The following is an 11,874-nucleotide window of genomic DNA, read 5'->3' as shown; positions in this document are numbered from 1 at the left end:
ATCCCCCAGCGAGGGCAGCTGGTGGGCGCACGTTATCTTGCGCGTGGGTGACCTGAGGGCTTGCATCATCTCTCGTTGTGCGCGTGCCATCTCGTGCGCAGGCGGCCAGCAGGCGTGCGCCATCTCCCACACGGGCTACTGGTGGGTGCACACTATTCCCTCTGCGGGTGGCTGCTGGGCGCATGCCATCTTCCGTGCGGGTGGCTGGCGGGCATGAGCCACCTCCCCAGTGTCATCTCCCACACAGACAGCTGGCAGGAGCACGCCATCCTGTGTGTGGGAAGCCAGCGGTCTCACACCATCCCCCCCCACAGGCAGCTGCTTGGTGAGTGCCATCTCCCACACGGGAGGCTGGTGGTCGTGCTTCATCTTGTGCGTGGGAGGCCAGTGGCCGCCTGCTTCCCCTGCCGCCCCCATCTTGGCTCCAAGAATTCTCCCCAGAACAAGTACACTTTGCTGTAGTGTGGTGGCTCTGCCGCACCAGTCCTGGGGAGGCCTGGTGCCCACCTTCCATCCTGGGCGAGGGATTCCATAGGTTCCAGCTGTGAGAGCTTCATGGAGCTGTGGCTGTGTTGAGTCGCAGTGCGGGCTCTGGGGGAGGGGGTTGGGAGCTGCAGCACTCACCCATTCTTCCTTGGGAATCCTTGAATTCCTGTTGTTGAGCCTCAATCCTCACTGAAGACCAGTCATCAACTGTTTAACTGTTCAATTATCAATAAACAGAAGTCTTGTAGAGGGTCATAATGGCCCTTTTCCAAGTGGTCCACTGCTCCCACAGCTTACCACATTGTCTCTGCCTCCGCTGCCATCTTGGATCTCTTCCCTAATCTGCACTTTTAAGAAGACATTCAGCTGCCTCTAAAAAACATACCTGTATTTTGGAAACTTTATTTAGCAATGATATTTAGGTCTTTGTAGATAGATTGGATCACGTTACCATGAAAATGTAAGTTAGGCTCTTTGTTGGCTAATACAAATGCTTGTGCTGTACCTCTAACCTAAAGATTGCCATTTAAGCCCACTGAGCAGTACTGCAGAAGAAAGGTCTGATAATCTATTTCTCTATACATTGTAGCCAAGAAAACTGTATAGAGAAAAAAACAAACAATGCAATCAAGGGATTCTCACTCATAATGACACCATAGGATGGAGTAGAACTGTCCCAAAGGGTTTCCAAGGCTGTAATTCTTTACAAAAGCAGACTCTATACCCCCTCTTTCCCCTGCAGAATAGCTGAGAGGTTTGAACTGCCAATATTTACCTACATTCTTTTTTAAGTTTTTTGTTTTTCTTTTTTCTGTCTTTTTCATATTAGTTTGTTTACAGAGTTTGTATACTTTGTGTTTGACACTATTTTTCATCCACATTGTGTTTCATACAATCATTCTCATGGATTATGTTTTATAAAATTAATCACCATTCAATCTTGCCCATCATTACCCTCTTTTCACTTGGATCCTTCCCATTTCCTTCCCTACCTCCCTACCAACATTTATTTTGTTTCCTTTTTCCATAGTCATTTTACATGCTGACAAATTAAAATTGGCCAATACTATTTATTATATATTATCTTTTCCCTCTTTAATTTTTAACAATGTGATGCTAGGTCTTTACTTTGTTAGTAAAAAATTTAGCCTTTTTGTCCTCATACATGAAGGCTCATTTGGCTGAATATAAAGTTCTAGAATTGTATTCTTTTCCTCATATTATTCTGCGGCTGTTTTTGAATGATCTTCAGCAGTATTTTGCTTGTAAATTATATCAATGACATTATTTGATAGTTTCCACATTCAGTTAGATCACCTTTCTTGGGAATGGGAACAATTATGGACCTCTTCTGTTAGCCAGGCAGCTGTCCTCCAAATTTCCTGGCATAGACTGGTGAACACATTCAAGGCTACATCTGTTAATTGAAACAAGTAATTTGGTATCCCATCAATTCCTAGGACCTTATTTTTTTGCCAATGCCTTCAATGCAGCTTCTCCTTCCTCCTTCATTACCATTGGCTTCTGTTCAAATGGTACTTCTTGAAATTTTTCAGAGTCAGTCAATTCCTTCTGGAACAGTGACTCTGTGTATTCCCCTATCTTTTTTTTGATGCTTTCTATTATGACATGAGGCTTAAGTTTGTTTCTTAGGTTTTTTTTATTCTTTCAGCTTAAGAAATGCAGAGCCAATTCTTCCCTTTTTATTCTCCAATTCCAGCTCCCTGCACATTCCATTATAATACTTTGCTTTGTTCTCTCAATCTACCCTTTGAAATCTGTTCAGCTCTTTCACTTTGAGAGGTTTTCTGTTTGTTTTGGCATCTTAATGCCCCAATGCAATCTTTAGAGTCTCTTCTTATACCAGTTTTTTCCCTTTATCCTTCATTTCCATAGTGATCTTTTTATTTCTTTATGAATGATTTCCTTGATATTATCCCATATCTCAAAAATGGCTAGAACTGTACATTGATAGGGAACTGCCAAATGTTCAAGCAGGATTTAGAAGAGATGGAGGCACCAGGGTTATCATAGCTGATGTCAGATTATATCCTGGCTGAAAGTAAGGAATACCAGAGAAGTATCTATTTGTGCTTTATTGACTATGCAAAGGCATTTAACTGTGTGGATCATAACAACTTATAGCTGACATTGAGAAGAATGGGAATCTCAGAGCACTTAGTAGTACATTTGCAGATGACCTGTAGCTGGACCAGGAGGCTGTTGTATGAACAGAACAAGGGCACACTGCATGGTTTAAAACTGAGAAGGGAGTGTGTCAGGGTTGTATTCTATCTCCATACATATTCTGTTTGTATACTGAGCAAATTATCCAAGAAGCTGGACTCTATGAAGAGGAGTATGGCATCAGGATTGGAGGGAGACTCATCAATAACCTGCATTATGCAGATGATATAACCTTGCTTGTTGAAAGTGAGAAGACCTTGAAGCACTTGTTGCAGATCAAGGAATGCAGCCTTCGGTATGGATTGCATTTTAGTGTCAGGAAAACAAAGATTCTTATCACTAGACTGATAGGCAGCATTATGATGGATTGAGTGGAGACTGAAACTGTCACCAGCTTCATCTTGTTTGGATCCACAGTTAAGACCCTTGGTACCAGCAGTCAGGAAATAAGGCGATACGTTGCACTGGTTAAATCTGCAGTTAGAGACTTTTCCAAATTATTGAGGAGTAATGATGTCATTTGAGGACTCAAGTGCATGTGATTCAGACCATAGTCTTTCCAATTACTTGCTATGTATGCATCTTAGAACTGGACAATGAAATAAGAAGAACTGACACCTTTGAGCTGTTGTGTTGGAAAAGAGCACTGAACATTCCTGGAACGGCCAGGAGAACTAATGGTTATGTCTTGGAGAGGGTGCAGCCAGAGTGCTCTTTGGAATAAAGAATGATGAGACTTGGTCCATATGCTTTGGGCATGTTGCTAGGAGGGGCTATTCCTTGGAGAAGGACATGATGCTGGGAAGGGAAGAGGGTCAGTGAAATAGAAGTCCCTCAACCAGGTTGATTGACACAGTGACTGCGGAAATGGTCTTTTGTGTGTCAGGAAGTGTGACGATGGCTCAGGATAGAACAGGGTTCAGATCTTTTGTTCATAGATAGGGTTGCTATAAGTCATACTCAGTGGCACCTAACAACAGCAACAACAATCACATTGTGCAGCGTCATTCATTGTCTTCTCTTACTCTTTGTCTTGGTGGAAAATTGTCCCTTCTTTGTCTTAAAGTATGCAAAACTTGCTTGTATGTGGAATTCGCAAAATTTGCTATGTCTGTGGGAATTCTTCCCAGAATGTAATAAACTCTATTAATCCAAAGAGTGTAAAAACTTGTACATGCATATCTGTCTGTCCACTTGCCTGCTTACCTTCTGGGAGCACTCCTTAAGTTGATATTGCAAAGTTTTCAAAGCTTTATAGTTTCATAGTTCTGGCCTCTGTCAGTTTTTGTTTGTTAGGGTTGTTTGGGTTTTTTTTTTCCTTTTACTTTCACAAACTGCAATTCTGAGGTTGTCTCTTATTTTTTGTTCTGTTCTAATAGTTTTACTCTCAAAATGATCTAGATAATTGCTTTCCTCTGTTAATTATTCTATCAGCTTGTACTCACCTGTGTGCAGTTTGGGTTCCTTTTATCCTGATGTCTTGTGTTAGTGTCATTCTGTTTCAAATGCTACATTGCTTCAAGTTTAGATGAAATTTAAAATGTACCTGTTTACCTTTATTGGTACAAAGTTCTGTAACTTTAAATACTAACCAAACGTAAATGGATCCTAAATTTCCATCTTCAGTTTTCCCCCAGAGTTCTCAACTCTTTATTTGAATGTGCATTGTTGTTGTTGTTGTTAAGTGCCTTTGAGGTACAGATGACTCATAGTGACCCTATGAACGAAAGATTGGAACACTCATATAACTTTCATTGTTTCTCGAAGTTCATAGAGTTTCCGGAGGCAAACTATTTTGGAAGTAGATGCCACTCCTGCTTCCAAGCTTGTTTTAGTCGGGGAAACTCCACCAAACACTGTCCACTATGGGTAACCATTATCGCATTTGACACATCAGTGTCACAGTATTTAGCATCACAACAACCACAGGTTGTTCCTGTATAGCGAATGGACAAACTAGAAATCAAACCTCGGTAGAATCAGGCTGCTTTATAATACTTCTCTACCTGGATTCCAGCCCCATACTGGTGACCAAATTCCTTTTTACACAGGAGGCCAAATACAATCAGTTCATACCCAGTGGCTTGTAAACATTGCCCCTAAGTCTCACCAGAACCAGAAATCAACCTCTGTAGAATTAAACTCCTTCAGAATACTCCCCAACCTGGATTCCAGCCAACAAATGTACTTTAGAACCTCAAATTTAATGTGTCCAAATCTGGACTCTTGGCACCTCCCTTCTGCCCACTTAGCTCAGTTCACCATCTCTGTTGGTACTGGATACCAACTCCACTGCTCAAACTAGTGTTTGGCCAATATGAAAAGATGAATACACTACTTCTCAATCAAAAGCAAATTTATTCTGAGGTGCAAAGTTGGTTCAAATTTTTAAAAAATTATCAATATACGTCTTTATATTAGCAGATGAAAATTTAAATAACCATTGTGTTTAAACCTTAGAGAAGCTATATCAATATTGTACCACTCCTGGTAATATAAAGTGATTGAGATTAAAAAAACATGACTGAGATTGCTAGCTTCTTCCAGATTGTTATGTTTAAGAACATTGTACATTTATACATACATTTGCTAATACAGTGATGCCTTTGAGCTATGGTGCTGGAGAAGAGTATTGAGGGTACCATGGACTGCTAGGAAAACAAACAGATTTATGCTGGAAAGGGTTAAACTGGGCGGCTCCTTGGAGGCAAGGATTCTGAGGCTCTGTCTAACATACTTTGGACATGTTGTGAGGAGAGACCTGTCCTTGGAGAGGGACATCATGCTTGGGAGGGTGGAGGGACAGTGCAGGAGAGGAAGGCCCTCTATGAGGTGGATTGATTCAGTGACTGGGGTAATCGGGATGGGTGTGTCAGAGGCAGTGTGATTGGCACAGGACAGAGAAGAATTTAGGGCTATTGTACGTAGGGTCCCTATGAGTCGCAAGCGACTCGATGGCACATAACAACAACACAACAACAGTGGCCTAGTTGCAAGGAGCCGTGCTGCCAGCCCAAAGCCATGAATTCATGTCCACCAGCTGCTCTGTGGAAGAAAGATGGCAGCCCTCTTTTGTGCTATTTACAGACTCTGAAAACTGTCTGAAGACTCAGCTATGAGTCAGTTCCAACTCGATGGCATATAACAACAATACAAGAGGAAAATGGGGGTACACTGATGCTGTGACTTACCTAAGGACTGGATTCTAAAGAAAAATTTGTTTCAAGATCTTTATGGTTTGATATAGTATAGTTTGATACGATACAATGATTTCTCCCTAGTTAAGTTTGTAGAACCCTATAGAGGAGTTGATACAGGCTGATCAGGTTTCTCTAGAAACACAGTATATATCTTTTTGTTTTACAATACTTTTATTTTTACATAATTGGCATATCAGACTTGCTCCTTTTCAAGTGTACAGCTTATTGGTTTTTTTCATTTAACAGTTTTACAGCTATTCTATCAAGTTTTAAAATATTTTCATCAGTCCCCAAAGAAACCCTGTGTCTAGTTATTTCTTTATGTCCACAGGACAAATTCCTATACTTAATCTGAAAAGAAAGTCACATATCATAGAAGGAAGGAACCCTCGTGTTCCAGCATCCAGCTGCTCACCAAAGTTTAGCACTTTGATCCTACCCAGTGACGCTGAGTAAAAGGGCTGCTTGTGAGCCCCTGAAGGAAGCTTTGATGGCCTAGTGAGTAAGGACTGGCACTGCCAATCCAAAGGCGGGCAGTTCAAATCCTCTGATCCCTCTGCAGGAGAAAGATATTCATTTTCCTACTGTGTAATTTACAACCTGTGAAAACTCACTGGAGGGTCAGCTGTGAGTCCGTTCTGACTCAGTGATAATGACTACATACACTTGTAAAATCATAGTGTAAAAAATTCTATGGAACAGTTCTGCTCTGTCATATGGATTTGCTGTGACTTGAAAGAGACTCATGGGAGTTCTGGTGGTCTAGTGGGCAAGGTAGGTGGTTCGAATCCAGGGTCTGCTCCATGGGAGAAAGATGGGTCATTTCCTTCCGTGTAATTTAGAGCCTCTGAAAACCTGCTGGAGGGTCAGCTATGATTTGGTTCTGAATTCATGGCAGTGAGTTAGCCTTTCAATCATACCTTTCAATCAAACAGCAACATCATAAAAGGGAAGAACAAAACAATTAAAGGTATTTTATGGAATGAAAACCCACAATCTCTGTAAATGTTCATTAAAATTAATAAAATTTAATATAAATAAAAAGGTATTTTATGTTTATGTAAAACCTTGCCTATCTTTCCAGGTTAGTTAAACACTTTTGTTTTGCTTTTCCTAGGGGTAAAGGAGCTGATTATTTGGTTTTTGTGATGATACATGTGGTTCTATAAAAATTCTTTGATAATCACAGTCATTCCATGTCCATGCTGTTGGTTTGCAGGGCACTGGCTGACATGAATAATGATGGAAGAATGGATCAAGTGGAGTTTTCCATAGCCATGAAACTTATCAAACTGAAGCTTCAAGGATATCAGCTCCCCTCTGCACTTCCCCCTGTCATGAAACAGCAGCCAGTTGCTATTTCTAGTGCACCAGCATTTGGTAAGTCGCAAAATGAATTGGCTGCTCTCTTTCCTTGTATATCTTAAAAATAAATATTTCCTTTTTTATTTTTTTTCTATTTATCTAGCATTGTGGAAATCTAGGAGGGAAATGTATATCTGAAAAATGATCCCCTGTAAGGGAATATAATTTCTACAGGAGAGGAAGCACATTCACAGTCAAGGTGAAAGTGAAGATGCACATCCTCACAGAAGAGGAGTGAGCTTCACACTGTCACAGCCTTCCTTGGGGGAGGGTGTCTCGATTTCCAGACATCTTTATTTCTCTGTGTGTGTATATAAGCTTGCTTGGATTGTGAAATCATAATATTAGTGTTAAGGCAGTTGGCCACATTAAAACTTTTCTAGAACAAAGTAGAATGGAGGGAAAAGTTACCATAATTAAAAGCAAAATTCCATGAAAATTTCTTTCAGCCAGGCATTTTTCTTTAAAAAAATAAAATCATCAATGATTAAACGATGGTCTAAAATCACCAACGGTTCTGATTTCTTCTCTGTTCTAGACTTTAATTATTTAGGTTGATTTGGTGATTGCAGTAATCAGGTGTAAGATCTGATTCATGAGGAGGTTTTTAAACAGTTCAAGTGAAAAACTAAAAATTGTGCTAGAATTGTCTTTGTTTCTGTTATATCTGATGACAGGTGATAGTGAAGTAGATTTTAGGGTGATCAATAGTAATTCAGATCTTCTCTGACACCATTATTGCTAACCTGAGATAAATCAATAATCTGATTTATTTAGTAGAGTTGCTATATCAAATAAACTGTCCCTCTCTTTTGGTGAGAATTAGCAACAAAGTTTGTTTTTTTAAGGAGCAAGTACAGCTTTTGAAAAGATTAGTTAGGCAAGCACAACTGGAATCCAAAATAAGGAGGAAAAGAATCTGAAACATTACATATGAGCAAAGAATATGAAAAGTAAAACTTGACATTGCTCTGTGTGACCAGTGTCCTCTTCGGTAGTATATTCACTGCACTCAGCCTTTAGTTAACCAGCTTATTTCGTAGAAATTGCTCTCAATCCCTTAAAGCTCATAGGCAGTGTTTCTCCAGGACCCATGTGTTAAGAACAGTTAAAAGTTGTTGTCATTTCTTTCCCCTTCGTTTCCTTGCCAAGGCTGCAAGAAGAAACTTCAGAGTGGAGAAGGGGTCAGATAACCAGAAGCATCCCATTTCTTCTTCCCAGCCCCCCAGTTCCTAGGGTCAGTAATCCGTCCCTTAACATTTAATATGTCTTCTCCTGTTCCATTCTACTGTAGGACTTTACATTCTGAAGGTGCTGCTGCTTTATTTTCAGGAAGTGTGGTCCTCATCCATCAGAAGGCTTTACACCACTTATTTAAGCTGCCATCGGCCAGGGTACTGGGATTTCTGGTCTAGGCACTGTGATCAGTCAGTCCACAGATCTTCCCTTAAGCTTTGTCCTGCCTTTCTCCACGTCATTCTTAACATGTCAGCATTCTCAGTAAACCACTTTTTAAAGAGGATAAACCTGGAAACATCTAGATATTGTAATAGTTACAAGGATAGGGTTGAATCCACTTTGTCTGAATTTACTCAAATCATCTCAGGGTTATTTTTTTTTCCCTTAAATAGTTCTCTGGTTGCTCAAGAACAAATAGATTTATTATTGTCATTATTTTCTAATTCATATTGAACATTATCTGACCATGCATTTCATAGCCCTAATATGAAAGTAGTTAGAAGTTATTAGTGTTGTTATTTACACTCTTTAAATTGTGCATCCAACACTTCTCACCCTTTCCTGACGACCTGTTGGGATAAACTCTCTTGCCCCTGTGCTTCCTGACTAACACTATAGTTGCTATTACTAGTTTGAGCTCATAGAAAGAAGAACATTAAAAAGCGATATATGATAAGGTATTGCGATTATCACAAGAGTCCAGGATTTAGGTTACATAGTGGAGTGCGGGGGGAGATTGCATACTAATGAAAGAATTTTTCTTTTACTTTTCAAAGAGAGAGGAGGGAACTAGGGGGGAGGGTTGGGCAGGGAGAAAAATGCAACAATGAATGAATGGAAATCCAAAATCTCTGTAAATGTTCATTAAAATGAATAAAATAAAAAACAAAACAAAAAAGCCCTCAATGCTCATGGCAGATAGTTTTTACCAGTTAAAGTTAATGAGTAGATGACTTTTGATGTTTACTCCAACCCACTCATACATTATTAATTTCATATACAAGTAAGATCATGCTGAAGATTATTTAAAAATTATTGGAACATTATATCCACAGGGAGAACTGCCAGAAATTCAAGTTAGATTCAGAAAAGACCATGGCACGAGGGTTATTGTTGCTAATGTCAAAAGGATCTTGGCTGAAAACAGTGAATAGCAAACAGATAATTTATTTGTGTTTCATTTGACTATGCAGAGGCATTTGACAGTGTGAGAGTCATAAGAAATTAAATAATATTAGCAAGAATGGGAATCCCAGAATACTTTATTGTGCTTCGCCATAGACCAAGAAGCATTTGTTAGAACAGAGCAAGGGAACACGACTGTATGGTTTAAAATCAAGGAAGGTGTGTGTATCAGGGCTGAATCCTTCTCATTACTTGACTCCTTGGGAGAAAGACAAGCAGTCATTTCCCATGTGATTTACAGCCACTGAAAACCAGCTGGTGGGTCAGCGTTGAATTGATTGTGACCTGAGTCATGCATACCAGCAACCACAGCAATAAGGTCATGGAGTTAGGGCAAGAACCACATAAACTCTGTTGTTAGTTTCCAATTCCTAAGCACCCTGCATAGAATAGAACTGAAAGCTGTTTCATCCTGCAGCATCTTCGTAACTGTTGCTGTGCTTGCCTCCGTTGTTGCAGCCACTCTGTCAGTACATTTCCTAAGAGGTTAGAATTTCCTTTAAGTGCAATTAAAAACCACAGGGAGTTTTTAGTAGGGTGATAGATACTTTAAAAATAGATTTGGATTTTCACATAAGATGGCTGACTAGACAGCAGTTTAGACCTTATTAATTTTTAGAGCTTTAATAGATTCCTCAGGGAGTTCTGGTGGCATGGTCTGTGGAGGTTTGCACTGCTAACTCAGAGGCCATGCCTCTCTGGTGGCTCAAGTCCGCCAGCTATTTTACTGGAAAATGATTGGAAATCTCTCATTTGACTTACAGCCTCAGAAACCTGCTGTTGCAACAGCTGAGTCAGTTTTGACTTCATGGCTAAGAGTTTGACTTTGAGAATCGATTTCCAATTTTAGGAGATGCTAAGGAAGCATGACTCTTGAGCTTAGAGGAAGGATCATTCAGCTTTGGGAGACAAAGAATATGAGAGTTTCCATTTAGATGGCATTTATAACCCTATAACTGGACAAAATATCTCAAGGAGAAAGTGTAGGTAGAGACCAGCAGATTAGGACAAGCCTTGGAGTTCTGTGATATTTCACATTCTGATAAAAGGAAACAAGCCAGAAATAAAAGATGGAAATAGAAAGAAGGGTGGGCAACTTGTGAAATGGGAAGAAGTCAATGTTCTAAAAGCTGAGAAAAAAGGTTTCAAGAAAGAGGGCTTGTTTCTCTGTTTTAGAGATTGAGTAAAACTAGGCAAAAATGTGGTATGTGGATTTCTCAAGATTCACTTGTGAGTGACCTTGATAAGTGGTTTCAGTGGAGTAGTAGTTGAGGCTAAATGGAGGAAAAAAGACTTATTACTTTTTCTTGCAGAAAAATACCTTGTAACTTTCAAGAGAGGTAAAGCTGGCTAAGTGACTCATGTAGAGTGAAGAGCTGTAAGGTGGTAATGGCAATGATTTTGTTACCATTACCAGTCTAGTGAAAACATGACTGTATTTGTTTTAGGATTTTGTCTAATATTTGATACCAGTTAATTTAAGGTATCAATATTTTTATTTTGAAATGAAATTTCTTCTATGAGTAGGAGTCTGCAGGTATAGAAAATGTCTTATTAAAATGCTTAGTATTCTGTTGTCTAATCTTTAAAAGCCTTAGAGATTGGTTTTGGTTGTTGGTTAAGTAAGTGACCATTTTTGTATCAGCAAAAGCCAAGTACTGGAGTAGAATTTATTTATTATGTATTATTATTATTTATTAATTTATTAGCTATCAGTAAATCTTTGCAAATATTGTCATTTAAAACTGACAATGAAAATTCTAACTAGATATAGGCATTGCTTGATATTTGACTTCCATTTCATCTAAATGAGATACTTAATAATATATTTTAATGATATATGTGAATCATAAATCAGTCCTGTATATGAATATGATTAATTATTTTTTACCCCTTGAAAGCTGGTTAGACTTTTTCCTCTACTTTTTGATTGATTTTAGAATATTTATGCACATTCTTGTTACTGTATTTGAAGTATTTTTCCCTGATTGTATAAGATGTCTGTAATAGATCAACTATGTAAGACTTAAGAAACAAAAGATGAAACTTGTCCTTTATTTCATTTCTCAGAAATGATCACAATATTTAAAAAAATAGAAACTATTTTATCTCTAAGAAAAAAAAAAAATCCTAGCCTCCAGGGAGAAACTTGGTTTCACTCCTTCCAAGACAGACATTCATTTGCTTAACTGTCCATTATATATTAAAGATT

The 11,874-nt window shown here is 39.0% G+C and overlaps 1 protein-coding gene across 2 annotated transcripts in view; it reads left to right on the top strand.

Moving 5' to 3' along the window:
* The window catches only part of ITSN1 (intersectin 1 (SH3 domain protein)), a 286,095-nt gene that overhangs the window by 104,369 nt on the left and 169,852 nt on the right, over positions 1–11,874 (top strand). For both annotated transcript variants that reach the window (XM_006886744.1, XM_006886745.1), the window contains exon 5: positions 7,093–7,253. In XM_006886744.1, the coding sequence (XP_006886806.1) occupies positions 7,093–7,253 (161 nt within the window). The remainder of the gene's footprint in view (positions 1–7,092; positions 7,254–11,874) is intronic.

Source organism: Elephantulus edwardii, unplaced genomic scaffold, assembly GCF_000299155.1.
Source record: "Elephantulus edwardii isolate Elephantulus edwardi_28Jun2011 unplaced genomic scaffold, EleEdw1.0 scaffold00051, whole genome shotgun sequence".
NCBI lineage: Eukaryota > Metazoa > Chordata > Mammalia > Macroscelidea > Macroscelididae > Elephantulus > Elephantulus edwardii.
This window is presented reverse-complemented; position numbering and strand designations above follow the sequence as displayed.